We start from the raw sequence: 18768 nt of genomic DNA, 5'->3' as shown, positions 1-18768 counted from the left end.
GTTTACACCATGCCCTTTATTCCCTAGGACTGCTTTTCTTCCAGGTTCCTCACTCAAATTTCTATAAGTCTCAAGGATAGTGTAAGTTCAGAAATTTGGCCAGCACTTTCCTTCTGATACTGTAAGTCTATAAATTCCAAAAGTTACTTCAAAGAATTCCATTCTCAAAGAAACAGTACTATTTATTAGTAGTTTATCTTTAAACTTCAAACACATATAAACAATTTATATTTAACCTTGTTGATAGTTTTGCATTAACCCTCTAAGAGGCATACTGACCTTAAGAAGGCAGACAAAAGGTAAATGATAACTATTTCAAAAGATAAACATTCCAGACCATTCCTCTTAAGGATACCCCATGAGCATATAAATTCTTCCAAACTCAGACCACTTGGCTAACTCACTGCTGGAGAGCCTGCACTTTTCTGTGTGCTGTGATTCTGCGAAATCTGCCTGTGCCTTTCACTGACAGGGCCCAAAATGCTTTTCTTCGAAGATACATTAAGAACCTGCAGAGGTGTGGGGGGAGTTGAGGTCTCTGTCTCCTCTTTAGGGGTCCCTCAACCCGGTCCAGTGAACCCCAGTCTTGACAGAGCCAGAGGAACTCTCTGTCTGGCAAATCGGACCAACCCCCTAAGTCCCTTCCTATCTTTTCAGCCGAGCTGAGAAAGGAAGACAGGGAGCCATTGCCCACAAGGAAACAGAGCTTGTATTTGAACAATCTTTTGGAGGTTTTTTTGTTTGTTTTGTTTTGTTTTTTTGAGGTGGGTGTCCAAGTAATCATAGGGGAAAGGAGAGTTAAAGCACTACTGGAGAGGTTACATCTGTGCAAAATGCTGCAGGGTTACGAGACTCGCGGGTTCTCAAGATCCAAAAACCTGCAAAGGATATCAGGCGACACAGCTCAAAGGATGCTTGTTATGCTAGATCAGAGCCTTATCTATTCCCACGAGCTGTGGCTCCCCAACCTTCCCTATACAAAGGCAGGACTCAGATCGGCCGCAGCCTAGAAAAAGGCAGGGGTCGCGGTCGGCCCTCGGGCGAAGGGACATCGGGACTTCCAGCTGGGCCTAGGGCTTGCGCCAGGCCCGTTACGGAAAGGGTTCGCGACTGACAAAATTGGGGTTGGCGCTTAGCCAAGAACTCACTCACCAGACCGCTGCCGCGCAGGAAACGAACAGCTAGCAGTCTTTCCATTCTTGCTACCAGCCAGGGCTCTAAGCTCTGGGCCTGCGAGCGCTACACAGTAGTTAGCGGCTGGTTTAGCCAGTCCCGCCCTCTCGCACCCGCCCCTCACACACCCCTCGAGACTCCGCCCCCTCGTGCCCACACAACCCCAAGATAAACTTGTACCTCTACCGCCTGTAGCACTCTACGTCTAGCTCTCGCGAGACTTGAGCAAGGCAGGGGGCGGGAAGAGAGCCAGAGACACAACAAACATGGCGGTGGCGGCTGCAACGGTGACGAAGACGGCGGCAGCGGCGGTGACGGCAAGGGCGTTGAACAAGGTGGTGGGGGTTATTCGGTGCGGTTGTCAGGAGGTAAATTGCAGACTGCCGACTCGGACGGCGGTTCCGCGGTAAAGCTGGGTGGATAGAAGGTGCGGGGAACGGTGAGAACTGGCTTTGCTGGGGCCGGCTGACCCCGCCCGAGCCTCGGACCTAGCTGAAGATTGTGAGCGGCCCGTCTGTGGGCAGGGTCATAATATGAGACCTTCCGGACCCGAGTCCCGAGGGCGTTGGTGTGGTGTGGCCGCGGGAGCCCGGCTGAGCACCGCTAGTGGGTCGGCGCCGACCGGCAGGAGCTCGGAGGCTGTCGGGTGCGAGCCTGCTTGGGGCTCTGACAGGTGGCTGCAGGGTGCTCTGCGGTTTGCGTCTTCCTAGGGTCCCAGGGGTTGGAGCTCAGCTCGGGCGCGGGTCTCCCAGGTGTTTGGAATCCTAGTGAGGATGTCACTTCGAATCCAAGTGAAGATGCTCTTCTAACGCTGTTCCTCTAGTTTGAGAGGACTTTTAAAGCCTCGTACTTTTTATTTCATGATTTGCCAAGATCTGCTTTTGCATCATGTGCGCTCTAACTTTGGAAATACGTGCGGTTTCGGGAGGACAGTTCAGTAAAGAAGTATTCGAATTAATTCGAACTTTAGGTCTCAAAGTATAACCAAGCCCCCAGTAAGTGCTTGGTAACTGCTACTCTGAAGTTAACTGATTATAGCTGCCAATAACCACGTGGTCCATTTGTTGACCCCCTTAATGTGCAGATCAAAACCAAAAAGAGAAGTGACAAGGGGAAGGAGATACAAAAGTCTTTTAGATTGTGAGATTTCGGGAAATTAAGTTTAGAAGACATAAAAACAATTTAAAACAAGTGTCTTAAGCATGTAGAATAACAGTATTTAAATTGTTTTACATTGTGTCTTCAAAACAGGGTTTAATACAGTGTTCTTGGTAGAGTCGAAGTAAGGTGGTTGGTATTCTTTTCCCTAACAACAGCCCAGTCTCCAAAAAACTATAACTGTTCCGTACTGCGATAGAGAATAATAAAGGTGGGGATCAAATATGCACTTGTTGGGTGTGTGATTTAAAAAAACAACAGCAACAAACAAACCCTTTCCTTACAACTGTTTCCTAAATGCAGGGAAGATTCCTTGATTTGTGCAACTGAGGCTGTTCAGCAGTAGTAAGTCTGGCTCTTTTAGAAAAACGTACTATGTCAAATGAAACCAATATCTTGAATTTAGAAAGACACCTTAAAGTGCCAAAAAAAAAAAAAAATCTTGAGAAATCGCCAGTGAAAAAACAATGCATGTTATTCTTTGGTGATCCTGTTGAGTTTTGCTGAAATGAGGCTGTTGCTTTGTTCTTTGTTGGCTTGGTTTCTTTTCAGCTAATGGAAATGGTAGGAACAGCACAAGTTGGGTTTATTAGTTTATTACACCTATAAATGCTAATAAGGTTTTGATTTGTGTTGTGCTTTTCTTTGCAGACTTCTATATGGCTTTTGAATTTTAGTTGAAATTCCCTCCATGGCCTTTTGGAGTCTCTTGCTGTGTCTCCAGAGTAAATTTCTCTTACTCTACATTTCATCAATGTTGGAGTGGCAAGAAAAAAGTGGAACTGATTTGGGGTGAAAAAAAGGTTAGATTGTATAACTTTGAGGTTTCTTCCAATGTGGCTTTATTTATGTTATGTTATGCTTTTCTAATTTCTCAGCCTCCTCACAATGTCCCTTTTTGCCTTCAAAAAGTTTTGACAGTTATAAAATTAGGAAATATGTTCCAATTATTTTTGAAGGTCCATGTTACTCTAAACCAAGCGTCATTTATCAGTATTCCTTATTGGTATGTGTTCTTTTGGAGAGTAATCTTTCAGTGTGTATAGTTATTAAGCGATCAAAGTAAGAAATGTATCGAACTATAATCACTTTATGTGCACGGCCTGCCTAACCACCATATTAAATTACTGTATAAGTTGCTTGGTAAATTTTCTCTCTTATGATTAGTAATCCTTAGATATGTCTCAAATACTAGATGAAAGAAATGTGCCCTACTGTTCCCTAATAACATTGCTCTTAAAATTCTTCCATAGTTTTGGAGAGGTAGGTTAAAAGGCTCTTCTCTAGTTCTTTCTTATGTTTCATGACAATAGTTGTGATTGCCTTCTAATTCTCGTTTTTGTATGTTTTGTTTTAAATAGCTAGCTTCTGGTAAGAAGTTCTGTGTGTGTGCATATGAGCACATATAGACCTATATGTATTTATATATTCTATGTTGTCATGTATTGATTTATTTATGAGACTAAAGAATGATCAGAGGACTTCATATAAGTGACTAAAGAAAGTTGGAGAATAGTTTAATTTACTTACTTGACGGTAAAGAGGTTTTACTGTTCTTTTGGGATATCTAAACTTAATTCTTAAATATCTCTTCTCTGTTGGCTTGGGCAAAATATTTTGTAAAAGTGTTTGTTATGAGCCCCAGCTTTGTAAAAGCAGCCAGGCATGGTGGTTCACACCTATATTCCCAGCACTTGGCAGGCTGAGTCAGGAGGATCACAGTGAGTTCGAGGCCATCCTATGCTACATAGTGAGGACTCTGTCTCAGAAAAAAATTTTTTTCTTGTAAAAGCATTTATTTTGAGCCTTGAATAAAAATAATTTAGATATACTGTAGTCAATTTCTATATAGATTGGGTATACATATACTTGAAATTTCGTAGTCGACTCAGCATAATTTTCTTTAATTTTAAAGTGCTGAAGATCAAATGTAGAGCTATACACATGCTAGGCAGGTGATCCATCTCAGAGTTATATATCCCTAGCCTAATTTAGCTTAATTAGGAAGAGTAATCACAGGAAGGGATTGGGAATTTTTCTGTATCATAAGTGATAATGGTAAGGTTTGGTACTAATTCTTTTCTTCAGTTCATATAATTAGAGCTCAGGCTATTGTAACAAATTTTGCCATAGAGTGGAGGATTTAAACAGACATTTACTTTTTACAGTTGGGGGAGGGGCTAAAAAATTTAACCTCACTGGGCAGGTCCAATGTCTGATGAGGGCCTACTTCCTGATTATATCCTATATGGTAGGTAGCGCAGAGGAAGCTGTGTTATCTTCTCATAACGGTACAGTCCCATTGGGAAGGTTCTGCTCACACAACTCTCCTGGTAGCCCACGTCCAAATGTCATTATAAAAAGAGTTAGGGATTTTTTTTCTTTTTCTTTCTCTTTCTATGTAGGTCTTTCTGCATAGTTCAGACTAGCTTTGAACTCACTATGGAGTCCACAGTGGCCTCAAACTCACCGCACTCTTGCCTCAGCCTTGTTTGGCAGAGTTAAGATTTCAACACGTAAATTTTAGGGTCTACAATCTGTATAGCAGTATCAGTAGGAAAAATAGTTCTTCTTTGGAATATACTACTACCTAAATTACCATTGGAGAATATTTAAATATATTTCTTCTTCTGATATGATACTATGTCGTGAGTGTCTAGAGCACTCTGAACTCCGGGAAAGGTAAATACGCAAACACGCCTGATCGGGACACGGGGGGTACAGTGCTCGGAAAGGAAGACAGGAGAGACACGGCACCTTTACTGCCTGCACCGCGTTACACTGCACTGCACGCACAATCTTTATTTTAAGATTCATATATAGTAAACCGGATCAGTTCACAGAGCCCAGATAATTAAGTAGTGAAAAGGCATTCTTTGTGGCAAGCTACAACGTGACAGACTACAATGTTTATTCTAAACTATCTAAGTGAAGCAAATAATCACAACCAGTTCTCATAACTTCTCTAGCCCAGGAAGAAATTCATTAGCTCAAGAATGTTGTTAATTTGTCTGCTGTTAGTGTCACAAAGGGTGGCCAGCCACTTCCTCAAGACTTCTGCAAAACAAAGCCAGCTCACAGTATGGTTTCCAGAGGGTGAGAGATCTTACTGAGAACAGGCATTCCTGTCCTACCTCGGTCTCGCATACCAGGGGGGCTATTGTAAATTGCAGGTTAGAGGGGGTTGGGCCTACAAAGTGACACCTCATCCCCCACAATACTATACATTGAAATTTTGTGTAATTTTTTGGCTAAGAAGCTCTAGTTTTTAGTTAAAATCATATCATTGAAAAAAAGTATAGTTTGCTAATTTCATGAAGTATATATTGTTGTCCCTCAGTAGCTATGGAGGATTAGTTCCAGGACCCCTTTTGTATATCAAGATCTGAGGGTGCTCAGGCCCGATTTGTAAACTGGAATAGCATTTGTGTATAACCTACACATATCCTTCTAGATTGTCTGGGTTTTGTTTTTTTTTTTGTACGAGGGATCGAACTCATAATCTTGAGCTTGCCAGGTAGGTGCTTATGCCACTGAGCTAAATCCCAGCCCTTTTGTCTGTTTTTTGAAACAGAGTCTTGCTATGTTGCCCAGGCTGTCTCAAATTCCTTAGCTCAAGCAATCCTCAGCCTCTGTAGTACTTGAGACTAAAAGCATGTGCCACCATGCCTGATTCCCTATATTCTTTAAATCATTTCTAGATTATTTGTACTTAAACAGTGTAAATAGTTGTTTTACTGTGTTGTTTAGGGAATAGTGACAAGAGTCTATATTCAGTCTGGATGTAATTTTTTTCAAATTTTTCCTTTCTGTACTTGCTTAAATCCTTAGATACAGCATTTATACCATGTTTGCAAAGGTCTGTAAGTTATTAGTACATTAGCAGCATCTCCCAATATTAATTTGTGAAATTCTTAAAGTTTCAGTTCTGAGACTGTTATTAAGGATAGGAAGAGAATTTGGATAGAAAAGTTTGCATTTTCTAACAGAACTTCTGTGTTTCAGAAACACTGTTTTTCCATATATTATACTTAAACATATTGACTTGCACTGGAGACAGCAGAGTTTGAGCCAAACTCTTCACTAAGATTTACGTACCTTTCATATGTGTGGATCCATTGCCCTGCACAGATCCCTGCAGGCACTTATCAGGTCTTTTATCATGAGTATGGCATAGGTAATATAGGATATATAAGGTTATTAACCGTATTTGTATATTTAAAATTTAATTGATGAAGAGCTTTCATGTTTACAATATTATCTTATTTCATTTGCATTCTTTAAAAAATTTTAAGTCAATCATGCATAATTGAAAAGCAGCATACAATTTATGGCAGAGAATACCATGAAATTTATAATGTGACAATGTGATAATAGCCAAGATTGTCAAAATATGTCAGCCATTCTGGGTAATTTGGCTCATTTATGTTCCTAAAGTTGAGATGCATGTATAAAAATACCATTTTCTTCTGCTTGCTTACTGGCAGTTTTAGGTGTTTTTACTGCTTTGTCACATGTTGTACTGTAATGGTGTTATACTTTCTAATCAAGAATTTCATGGTTTCTTTTGCTTATCGAAGCCTAACAAAGTACATTCATTTTCAGAGAACATGCATCAATGTTCATAGGAACTGTGATGATAAATTATGATGTGAATACTAGGGTTTTTGGGGTGTGTGTGTGTGTGTGTGGTACTGGGGATTGAACTCGGGGCCTTCACACTGAGCTTTATTCCCAACCATGTTTGTTTGTATTTTGAGATAAAAGCTTTGTTACATTGCCAGGGACTGAAACTTGCAGTCCTCTTGCCTCAGCCTTCCAGAGCTGAGATTTACAGGTCTGTGCTATCATACTGAACTGGAATTTTATTCTTAATTACAACTTTATAATTAAAACACAAACAACTGACAGGGCCTTACTGTTCTTAAAATTTTAAAAATGTTTTCCCAGATTTTATGCTTGATCATCTTTTTCATTGGGGCTGTGTAGGTCATGTTTTCTAACCAAAGATCAAAAATTAAAGACAGATAATTAGCAGAATCAACTATAGTTGCAGAACAAAAGTAATATAATTGCAGAATCAGCTCAAGTAAACATGGTAGATGTTCAAAAGCCAGCAGTAATCCATAAACATGAGAAAGCTGAGCCAGACTAAACTAAGTGATTTTATTTTCTTGGTAACAAGAATCAGGACCTCACACTTGCCAGGCAGGTGCTGCGCCACTGAGCTATCCCTGCCCTCTAAAATAAGTGACTTAAAGAGGTGATCTGAAAGTAAAATAAAAGATGAATTTGAGAAATTGCAGATGGAGGTAGGAAATTATAAATTGGGATATATGAATTAGTGAGACTGGGAAGGTTCTTATTTTATTGAAGAGCAGATGGATGTTTAGTATATTCAAGCTGATGAACTGATAGAAAAAGGTTAAAAAAAACTTAAGGTGGTGAGAAATTTTTAATCCAAGGTGTAATTTTTTGTTGCAACAATTATAAAGCTAGGATTGTCTTACAGTTTACCATATACCATACCATTGTGAAACTGTGTAAAGTATAAAACTTAAAATTTTAACATTGAAGTTGTTAGTATTTTTTGTTAGTATGTTTGCCATAATTACATTTATCCTGGGGAACTGATACATGTACATATATATTTTTTTTAATCTCCTACCCCTTCCTGCTCCTTCCAACTTTTGGTCCCCTTCCCATTTGTGAGAGCTCTATTTCCATTTTTTTTCCCTTCAATTTTTTTCCCATGTTCTTCATTCCTCCTGTTTCTCTTGTTCCCCTTCCCATATGAACAAGATCTTCCTGTGTCTTACTATCTTTCATTTTGCTCTTTATTTGTATTTTGTATTTCTCATATAAGTGAAATTGTTTGGCATTTAAGCTCGTGTCTGATTTATTTCATTTAGTATGATGGTCTCAGGGTACATCTGTTTGCTTACAAATACCTCAAGTTCTTTATGGCAGAGTAGTACTCCATTGTGTATAAATACCACATTTTCTTTATCCATTCATCGGTTGATGGGAATATAAGCTGTTTTATAAATTGTGCTGGTATAAACATGGGTATGCAAGTATCAATATAATATGATGTCTTTAACTCTTTTGGGAAAATTCTTAGAAGATGAGTAGCTGAGTCAAATGGAATTTCTATTTGTTATTTTTTGCAGGATCACCATATTGATTTCCATAATGGTGGTACTACTTTACATAGTAGTTACTACTATTACTATTGTCTCAGTCTTTAAAATAGGAAACTAAGGCTGAGTTCCTTGCTATTCAGATACTAAATCTATAGTGAGTTTGACCAGATACCAAAATATTCCGTTCATCCACAGGATAGACTTTCAGTAACCTTGACTTTCTAGAAAACAGTGAAACAAGATAGTAATAATAATTTTTTTAAAAAAATTTAGGAAGCTTCTGAGGAGAGAGAAAGGAATTATTCCCAAATGTTGCATTAAATGAGAATTTGGTCACCTGCAGATTCTTAGTTGGCTAAATGTGAATAAAGAATAGATTAGATATAAGAAAAAAGGATAAGAAATGTGAAAATAAAATGTTAGTTTGGAGCTAGTAAACATAAAGGAAAATAAGAATCATCTTTCATTGTTTCCTCAGATATCATAGGTGTCCTTTTTTTTTTTTTTTTTTTTTTTTTCTTTTTTTGGTCTTTTTCCTTTTTTATTGGTACCAGGGATCGAACTCACGACTGCCTGCTTGCAAGGCAGGCACTTATGCTGCTGAGCTAAATCCCCAGTCCCTGGGTGTTCTTATAAAAGCATAATGATGTAGGGTATTGGCATAGTCAAGGGTTGGTCTATTTTCAGAAGATTTCTAATTAAGTTGAAGTGAAGAATTTTAATTCTTAAAAGATTGGTCAAGTTTTTGTAAATTGGGAAGTATGCTCTCATGAAATCCCCTCTTGTCTTAACCCCACAATTCTGTCACTTAAAATGCAGGCTAAACAGGACAGAGGATAGTCTACATATTCTATGAAAACAAAAACATGATAGGCCAGTGGAATACAGTAGAGAATCTATAGTGGAGAAAGCTGGTTTGTTAATTGCACATTGCCAGGACAATTGGATATCTTCTTAGAAAAAAATATGGTTTGACAATTCCCTCACACCATACACAGAACTAAATTATGGACCAAAATGTGAAAGATAAAAAAAAAAAATGCAACTTTTAGGAACCATAGGACATTTTCAAGTAAAATATAGGCAAGGATTTCCTCAGTGTGACACAACCCTAAATGTAAAGGGGGAAAATTAATAAATTAGACTACATTAAAATTTATGTTTGTTAAAAGTTACCATTATATTGAAATCAGAGTGGAAGAAAGTACTTGAAATGCACATATGTAGTAAAAGACAGAATACTATAAAGATTTCTTAGAGCCAGAGTGTGATGGCACATACCTGTAAGTAATTACAATTACTTGGGAGACTGAGGCAGAATGATCACAAGTTCAAAGCCAGCCTTGGCATTTGAGACCAGTGGTAATGAACCTACTGCATGTGTGCCACAGCAGGCTGTTGGTATTAAAAGTTCTAAAGGTTTGCCATCACTGTAATACAGCCCATTGTGTGAACGTGCTACAACTAATTCATCTACTGTTGTGAGTTTATTTGGATAGTTCCCAGCATTTGACATTGTAAATAGTTTCTCTGTTCTTTGTACCTTCTTTTCATCCTTTATGACTGTGAGTCACAGTTTGATTATTAAGCATATTTTTCATCTTATTGTATGTCTTTAGCTCATTAAGAATATTGTATGGTACTTAAGTACAGGCACTATGTTTTCTGTTACTTTGCACATTATCTTGCACAAAACAGTTTTTATCACTGTTGCTTTATTGTGTATTGGGTATGAAAAGTTATTTCAAATTTTTTTCCCTAGGTATAACAAATTTGAAACTTTTTTTAAAAAAGGCAAAAATGGGTGAAAAGAAACCAGAACCTCTGGACTTCGTGAAAGATTTTCAGGAATACCTGACTCAGCAGACCCATCATGTGAACATGATTTCTGGATCAGTTAGTGGGGACAAAGAAGCAGAGGCTCTTCAGGGAGGTAGACTCATCTTAATACTCTTAAATAGTTCACTTTTTAAAATTTGCTAATGTTTGTATATAGTTATCTCTGCTGTGAGGATCAATGTGGGTCGTTCCATCTTTTTCTAGAAAGATACGGTACAAGGCATTTTTTTTCTTTTAAACATGTTGTAGTTTTGATACAAGGAGAAAGCAATGTAGTCTATAGATGTATTCTTGTTAGAAGGGTAGGCTTCTAAATCCCTTGCCAGTCCTCCAGTTCTGTTAGCTAACCATATCCTTGAGGAACCCAAATGAGATCAGAAAATATAGGTCATTTTGTTTCTGTCCGAAGAAGAGAAACTAGATTAGAGAAAGCAGAGAGGATCTGAGTTTGTTAGAGTTAAAAGTTCTCTGGTTTGCGTACCATACAGACTGGAATCTATTTCTAAATCTAGCTCCAGTTAACAAACTGCATCCCCTATATTTCATCTGAATTGCTGTTTTCATATACCTTACAATCTAAAAATGTTTTTACGTCTCAAAATGGTAAAAAAAAAAAAAAACCCTCAAGAATAATGTTATATAACATATGAAAATCGTGTGAAATTCAGACATCAGCATCCATGAATAAAATTTCATTGGAACATTCACATGCTCACTTGTTTACATAGTTCCTGTAAGTTATTTTTATGGCACAACAGCACAGTTGAGTAGTTATTATGAAGACAAAGCCTGAAATATGTACCATCCCATCCTTATAGAAGTTTGTGGATCTCTATCTGCACTGTTTTAGGTGACAGCAGAGCTCAGGCATCATCTGACAACCTGTTAGAAATGGGAAACACCAAGCTTTACCCCAATCCAGAGAATTCCCTAACTGATTTATGCACAAATCAAAATATGAAAGTCACTGGCTGGGAAAGCAGTGGGAGAAAGGGACACACTGGGTCTTGTTCCGCCAGTGTGGTGGCCATTTGACACTGGACTTGCCCCAGTCAGCAAATCATTTCTCTCAGTGAGGGTACAGTGGGGATTGAATTCCTCATACCAGTATCTGCTACGTCATGCAATGGTAAAGTCATAATGCTAAAGATACTGGAAGCAGAGGTTGTAGTCCCTGATGGTTACTGGTTTCCTGATTGAAAATCTGCCCCTTCAGTTTCTTTAAACAAAGTAATCTGATTAGATTAAAAGGAAACACCCAAACATTTTTTCTCTCTGAAATTCTTACAGTCCTAACATTCAGAGAAATCAGATAGTGTTTTCCTTTATGGGCTTAATTAGAACTTTAGAATCCTCAATGTAACTCACAATCCAAAACATACATAAGCTAAGTGGGAATAATTGTTTTAGACTAAAATAAACAGAGTAAGACTTTTAGAGACTGTTACGACTGCTAATTATAGTTGTAGGGATGACTTGCGCCTTGAACTGTATATAACCATGCTGTCACTCTTAAATGGATCATGCTTTTTAGCCCCTTGTCTTACCTATTTTCCTCTCAAAAGCATAAAGAAAAAAGAAAAAAATCACATTGAGGACTGATTGAATTTATGTGTAACTAATGAGATCCCCCTATAGAAGGTGTTCAGCATATAATCTTGCTTTTTTTGTACAGAATTAACCTCAGTTTATCTATGGTGTGAAAAACCCAAAGTGTAAATAAGAACCAAAATGTATAATAGATATTGTGAAATAGGGAAGAAAATGTTCAAATGGGAAGCGGAACTAGAGAGGGGGGAGAGGGAAAAGAAAAAAATGATGAGAAAAGAGAAAAAATGGAAACAAAGCTTTTCTAAATAAGAGGGGGAAAGGATTCAGGATTCATGAAGGGAAAATAAAGGAATTAAGTTATGTCATGTGCAGGTACAAATTCCCTACAATGAAAGTGATCACTAATGTATGTATCAATAAACTTAATTTTTAAAAAGAGAAACAAAATATCTCAGTTCAGAAAGTCTGTGTTATTTTATGAATTTAACTGTAGGAAGCGAATTTATGAAAGATTTTCAGCCTACTAAGACTAAAATGCTAAACAGACTTGATTCTGAGACACATAATTTTTTTGCTATACTTTGTTTATAGCTGGAACAGATGGTGATCAAAATGGACTTGATCATCCATCTGTTGAAGTTTCCCTGGATGAAAACTCAGGAATGTTAGTAGACGGGTTTGAAAGGACTTTTGATGGGAAGCTCAAGTGTCGGTACTGCAACTACGCCAGCAAAGGAACAGCACGGCTTATCGAGCACATCAGAATCCACACAGGTAATGGAGAAATACCTGGAAAAGCCATTGCTCTGTGCTTGTTTTTTAGTTTTTGAGATAAGAGTTCATTTTGTCACCCAAATTGGCCTCAGCCTCCCGAAGGCTGGGATTACAGGCATACCAACCACTGCTAGAGATGTTTCTTTAAGGGCAGAAGGGTCAAGGAATACAGTTTATTCGGTCAGTGTTACAAACAGTTCTAACTGTGCACAAGTGAAGGTTTGTAAGATTGCCATCAGTGGTGAAGTTGCCTTATTCCTTAGGAAGCTGTAGCTTTCTGGCATACAAACAGTGGGAAATAAGGCTACCTGCAGAGCTCCTTCTTCCCTAGCCATTTTTCTGCTTGATCCACATAGTTTCTTTGGATCTTAATTGCGTGTCAGGTTAGAGAGGTTCACACTAAGAGCAGTATGGGGTTTATGGTTATCTTCACGTAGTACATTTCAGTTTTAGAAAGAAGAGGGAAGTTTTACATAGTTGCAGGCTGCTACTAAGCAAGCCCATGTGTCACCTTAGCCAATCCTCTGAGAAACCTTCCTAACTATACCCTGCCCCTGCCCCGGATTAGGCAAGGTGTCCTCCCCATTTGCTCCATAGCATCCTGTGCTCATTCGTCATGTTACCATAGTGGTCTGAAAACCACCGGAGAATAAGAATCACAATGAGACTGTCTTTGTACCCTCAGAGCCTAGCAGGCCATCTAGCAAAAAAAAATGTGCGGATGAATGACTTTAATCATATTCCAAATACTTATATGTTTTGGAAATCTTCAACTAACAGCACTGTAACTAAAATTGTACCTTCAACAATTTAAAAATAAAGCAAAATTGCACCTTCTGGCAACTGAAGAGTACGGTGTGGAGGCAAAGTGAAATTTTGAGGGGATAATTTGTATAAGTCATGCAGGGACTAGGATGTTCATTTTGGTTTTGTGCTATTTCATATAAGCACCCTTTTTTTCAAATTTTTTTGCTTGGTTTTCCCTTGAAGAAAGTTCACATATGTGTGAATATGAATAAATAAGTTTATGTATAAATGAATGTATAAACATGTAACTTGAAGCATATGGTTGATAGAATCATTATTTTTTAGAAATACTGTTATTCTTTCCTTAAATGCCAGCTGAAGCCATAACAATTTTCATACATTGACTAATAGAATCTAAACATGTATCTCAAATAGTTTCTGATGAGTTAAACTTTATTTTACAGATTTAAATCTTTTATGCAAATGTGCATTTCTGAAAAGCATTTTATTTATCAATTTCCAAATGCAGTGAATGGACAAACACAGAATTACATAAATGAGTGACTTTTACAGTTTCTCCCCTATTTTGCTATTTTAAATAGGTGAAAAACCTCATAGATGTCACTTATGTCCATTTGCATCTGCTTATGAGCGTCATCTGGAAGCCCATATGCGTTCCCATACTGGAGAAAAACCATACAAATGTGAATTATGTTCCTTCCGCTGCAGTGATCGAAGTAACTTGTCCCACCATCGAAGGCGCAAGCATAAAATGGTGCCAATTAAAGGTACTCGGTCTTCCTTGAGCAGCAAGAAAATGTGGGGGGTTTTACAGAAGAAAACGAGCAATCTGGGCTACAGCAGAAGAGCACTGATCAACTTAAGCCCACCTTCCATGGTGGTTCAGAAACCAGACTACCTTAATGATTTTACCCACGAGATCCCAAATATCCAGACTGACTCCTATGAAAGTATAGCGAAAACTACACCGGCTGGTGGCCTACCAAGGGACCCGCAAGAACTCATGGTTGACAACCCTTTAAATCAGCTCTCAACGCTAGCAGGACAGCTGTCCAGTTTGCCACCTGAAAACCAAAACCCTGCATCCCCTGATGTAGTCCCCTGCCCTGATGAAAAGCCTTTCATGATTCAGCAGCCCTCTGCCCAAGCAGTAGTCTCTACTGTGTCAGCAAGTATTCCTCAGAGCTCCCCGACAAGCCCCGAGCCTCGGCCATCACACAGTCAGAGGAACTACAGCCCAGTAGCAGGTCCAAGCAGTGAACCAAGTGCCCACACTAGTACTCCCAGCATAGGAAACAGCCAACCCAGCACTCCAGCCCCAACCCTGCCAATCCAGGACCCTCAGCTTCTGCACCACTGCCAGCACTGTGACATGTACTTCGCAGACAATATCCTTTACACGATTCATATGGGATGTCACGGCTATGAAAATCCTTTTCAGTGTAATATATGTGGATGCAAATGTAAAAACAAGTATGATTTTGCCTGCCATTTTGCAAGAGGGCAACATAATCAACACTGAAAACAATCAGATTATGGGTTACTGGCTTTGGCTTTTTGGGAGTTTGTAGTTTGGTTTTTTTTTTCAATCATCCCTCTACTAATTTAAAGTTTATATACACTATATTTATAAAATTTAAATTTGACAGAAAATTTCTTTCCTTTTTCTTCCATAAAAATCTGGCCATGGTCTCTTATATATTAGAATAGTCACATTTGTTGTTTTTTCCTTTTATTTAGATATGTAAGAATAAGAATTCCATCCATCGTAATAAATATTCATTTAAGTTTCCCATATATGTGCCCCATAAAGACTTTATTCATACTCTTGATATTTTGATATATTACTGCTAGATTCTGATTCTGCCATATTTTAAAATGGCAGGACAAATTATTTTCTCTTTCAAATCTGTTATGACTTATTTCAATGTGTGTAGAGAAATTGCCTTTAGGTTGTTCCTAATTGAAATACAGTTTGTGTACCTTAAGTTAAATCAGTAGTTTCATTTCAACTGATGATAGTAAAGGTATTTCAAGTTAATTAATATTGAATTTTTTATAAAGGGAAATGTAAAACAATTCTTTTAAAATTAAAGTTGTAAAAATAGGTGAAAATTCTGAAAAGAAACTCAAGATCCTAAATTGAAATTGAGTTTAGTATTTAAAATACCTGTTTATTCAATGTCTAAACACTCCTTTAGTTTTCCACTGAATTTTTTGTACGTCATTTATTTTTTAAAATCATAGTTAAATATAGTAGAGTGCTAGATGCCTTTTTTCATTTTAAACTTTTTAACTAAATTCATTTTGATGTTATTAGTGTCCAGTGAGATTAGTGACTTAGTGAGAAAGTTATTCTTTCTATTCTTTTGATGACCAAAGAGGTACTACAAGGGTTATCTTCTTTATTATGAAGATGCAGTCTTTCAGATTAAAAAAAAACTCCATTTTCCTTTTCTTGCCTTCTAAGCATTTATTGCCCCTTATTTCTAAGAAAATATGGGTATAAAATGTGGGGAAATGTGATAGTAATATAGTAATATGTACCCAGAATACACCCTGGCCTCCTCTTCAAGTTGGTCATTTAAAATATTTTCTGTGAATTCAAATTACAATTCTTACTTGCAGTTTTACCAGTTTCCATGAACAGTTACAACACTTACTATATGGAAACTGTAACTGAATCATCACTTTAGTAGGGAAGAACAAAAAAGTATGAAAATGGATATAAAATGCATCTAAACATGTCATTTGTTAAAAGACTTGCTAAATCTAGAGTGATTCATTTTGAATAGGAGGCTATTGTTTTTATACTATGTAATAACTAGCTTACTCTGAAGAGTTTGGTTAAACAATAAAATATTGTTACTAACTCGGTTTCTGTGTACTTTGCAAAACTTTTCTTCTTTTTTTTTTTTTGGTTTCATATTTTGAAAATACTCATATTGGCTTATTAAAGAAAATATTTTGTCACCAAAATATTTTAACCAAAAAGGGCCTGTCCTCCTGTAGTAAATAAAAGAGAAATATTGTTAACTGCCCACAAAAACACCAAGTGCCAAATTAATGAGCCCTTTGCTCTCCCAATGCTAGAAAGCCATTAAACATGAGTGCTTGTGGTTAAATAGCCGATCTAGGCTCACCTTAAGGACACTTTATTCAAACAGGAACTTCCTTTCTTGTCAAATCTCGTGACACTAAAAATTCTATGTTTTTCTTTTGTAACTTAAATCACTCACTGGTCAGATCAATTTTTAGTGCAATTTGCAAATTCATATGGTTCTAGAACTTCGTTCTAATCCTTGTCTGTTTCCAGAAAGAAACAGGTTGTCATTTGGAAGCTTTGTAATTATTTTTTCTTCTATTTTAGTCTTCAAATAAAAGCAATATTCCAAAACAGAAAATGAAAATTTTCATAGAAGAGAATGAACTCTCCTTCAAACCAGCTTATTAACTGTACATTCTGGGCCAAATAGTGATGAATAAATTTTTCTAATAAAGATCGATGTTTTGAAGGTATATTTTAATTTAAACATGAGAAAGATTGTTTTTCATAGTTATAAACTAGAATGTAAAATCCTAATTTTCCTATGACTTTAAGAGCACAGTTGGTTCCAAAGGTCTTAATGCTTAAAAGCTATAATTCTAGATGCACTAAAAATTTTGAAACAAATCTACCTTAGAAACTTGGGATTATACTTTATAAAAGATCGAGGGTTTTATTTAAATCTTCTGAGTTAAATTCTGTATTTGGAAAGATGTTAGGGTCTTCCTTACACACTGAATATATTCCTCTCATCTTATTTTTAATCAAGTATTTTATATAAATGAGTTTGACAAAGTTTAACATGCACTATTTAGAGTACTTTGCCACTAATAGGCAATGTTCTGAAACTGAATTTATTTTTGTTCAGTGAACATGCTTAGATTTTTAAAACTGGTAGGTAATTTATCTCTGCTAATATTTTTTTAAGAAACTGTGAAGAGATTAACAGGGAATAATTTTATTTCAGATTTTTCTAATATAGTATGTAGCTGCAACTTCTAGAAACTGACGTAAAGGCTAGACTTTTACTTTGAAAAAATTTCCAGTGATGATTTCCAGTGCGATTTCATTTTGGAAAGAAATATTTGCCATTTATCTGTAGAATCATTTGACAAAGGGAGTATTATTTAAAACATAAGAGATAAACCTCATTTTAAGTTCTAAAAAAAATGTATCAAAGAATGTGTTGAAAAATTTTAAATTCCCTGCTTAAGACTTCTACTTTAGTCTTAGAGGGTATGTGCTTTCTTGAACTTTCTGTTAATAAGTACTTCGATGTAAGAACATATTTTGTATGCAAAGCATAAATCTTGCATTATGGTTGTAATGCATTATATTGTTTAGGGATCCAAAAAACAGGTTAATGCTAAGTAACAATTTAGTATATAGTTCATATTGTGAATGAAGCTTTGGTTTTGTAATATATGAATAAAAAAATAACACTTTCTAATGACGCCAATTTTTCTTTTCTGAAAACTACTATCAAATTAGTTTTGTAGTAATTTTCTGGTGTATAAATTGTTAATAAAAGAAAATGATTTTATGGTTACACTGGTTCAGATTTACGGAATGCCTTACATGAAAAGGTCTACAAATTACTAACAGCTATGTAACTGCTCTCCATCCTGTTTTGTTTGTTTGTTTGTTTTGGTCTTTTTGAGATGGAGTCTCACTATGCAGTTCAGGCTGGCCTTGAGCTCACTTTGTAGCCCAGGCTGGTCCAACTCGCACAATCCTCCCACCTCAGCCTCCCGAGTGTTGGGATTACAGGCGTGAACCCCCACGCCTGGCTCTCCATCTGTTTTTTAAAGATCCATTTAACCTGACTCCTGTATCCTGTGGGTTCTAGCATATTCTGAAGGTTTTGTCACAACCGTGAGGAAGGCTGCCTCAGATGCTTAATTATTCATGTCACATGTGACAAATGACAGACTCCAGTAATTTTCATAACAAATGCATCTTTTAGAATAAACTAAGTTTTATTTTAAGACAGGGTCTCACTACATAGCTAAGGGTGATTTAGAATTCCTAATCTTCCTACCTTTGGTCACAAGTGCTGGAACTACAACATGTGCCCCTTCTGGCTTTTCCTTTTTATCATTTTTGGTACCAGGAATTGAACTCAGGGCCTCAAGTTTGCTAGGCAGGCAGTACACTGCTGAGTTTTATCTGTAGCCCTTTTCTTTCCTAAAGAATGGTGTTTGTTGGGGCTGGGGATTTAGCTCAGCAGCATAAGCGCCTGCCTTGTAAAGCAGCCAGTCGCGAGTTAGATCCCCGTACCGATAAAAAGGAACAAAGACAAAAAAAAAAAGA

At 37.2% G+C, this 18768-nt stretch overlaps 2 protein-coding genes across 6 annotated transcripts in view; one reads left to right on the top strand and one right to left on the bottom strand.

The window, feature by feature from the left end:
- Positions 1–1314, bottom strand: part of Acadsb (acyl-CoA dehydrogenase short/branched chain) — a 38360-nt gene extending 37046 nt beyond the window's left edge. Inside the window, exon 1 of the mRNA XM_003479622.5 lies at positions 1153–1314. Within this exon, the coding sequence (XP_003479670.2) occupies positions 1153–1197 (45 nt within the window). The 5' untranslated portion in view covers positions 1198–1314. The remainder of the gene's footprint in view (positions 1–1152) is intronic.
- A 54-nt stretch (positions 1315–1368) lies between these two features.
- Ikzf5 (IKAROS family zinc finger 5) lies at positions 1369–17905 on the top strand. 5 transcript variants are annotated; one of them, XM_013143606.3, is made up of 5 exons: positions 1369–1508; positions 2983–3134; positions 10240–10410; positions 12459–12641; positions 13991–17905. In XM_013143606.3, the coding sequence occupies exons 3-5, from the start codon at positions 10278–10280 to the stop codon at positions 14929–14931; spliced, it is 1257 nt and encodes a 418-aa protein (XP_012999060.1). In that variant the 5' UTR covers positions 1369–1508; positions 2983–3134; positions 10240–10277; the 3' UTR covers positions 14932–17905. The 5 variants fall into 5 exon arrangements, with proteins under 5 accessions (XP_012999060.1, XP_005008131.1, XP_003479343.1 ...); XM_005008074.4 differs by having other exon boundaries at positions 1392–1541; positions 10272–10410; XM_003479295.5 differs by having other exon boundaries at positions 1392–1541.
- Positions 17906–18768: the final 863 nt, after the last annotated feature.

The sequence above is a fragment of the Cavia porcellus genome, unplaced genomic scaffold (assembly GCF_034190915.1).
Source record: "Cavia porcellus strain 051 isolate PalLab524CR breed Dunkin Hartley unplaced genomic scaffold, mCavPor4.1 scaffold_2, whole genome shotgun sequence".
Taxonomy (NCBI): Eukaryota; Metazoa; Chordata; class Mammalia; order Rodentia; family Caviidae; genus Cavia; species Cavia porcellus.
Note: the sequence above shows the minus strand (reverse complement) of the source record. Positions and strands in the feature narration are given on the sequence as shown.

Excerpts from the sequence above, each read along its gene's own strand:
- Ikzf5 (XM_013143606.3), top strand. The coding sequence starts at position 10,278 with ATGGGTGAAAAGAAACCAGAACCTCTGGACTTCGTGAAAGATTTTCAG. Across the intron at positions 10,411-12,458 it reads AGCAGAGGCTCTTCAGGGAG|CTGGAACAGATGGTGATCAA; the intron begins GTAGACTCATCT and ends CTTTGTTTATAG. Across the intron at positions 12,642-13,990 it reads GCACATCAGAATCCACACAG|GTGAAAAACCTCATAGATGT; the intron begins GTAATGGAGAAA and ends TATTTTAAATAG.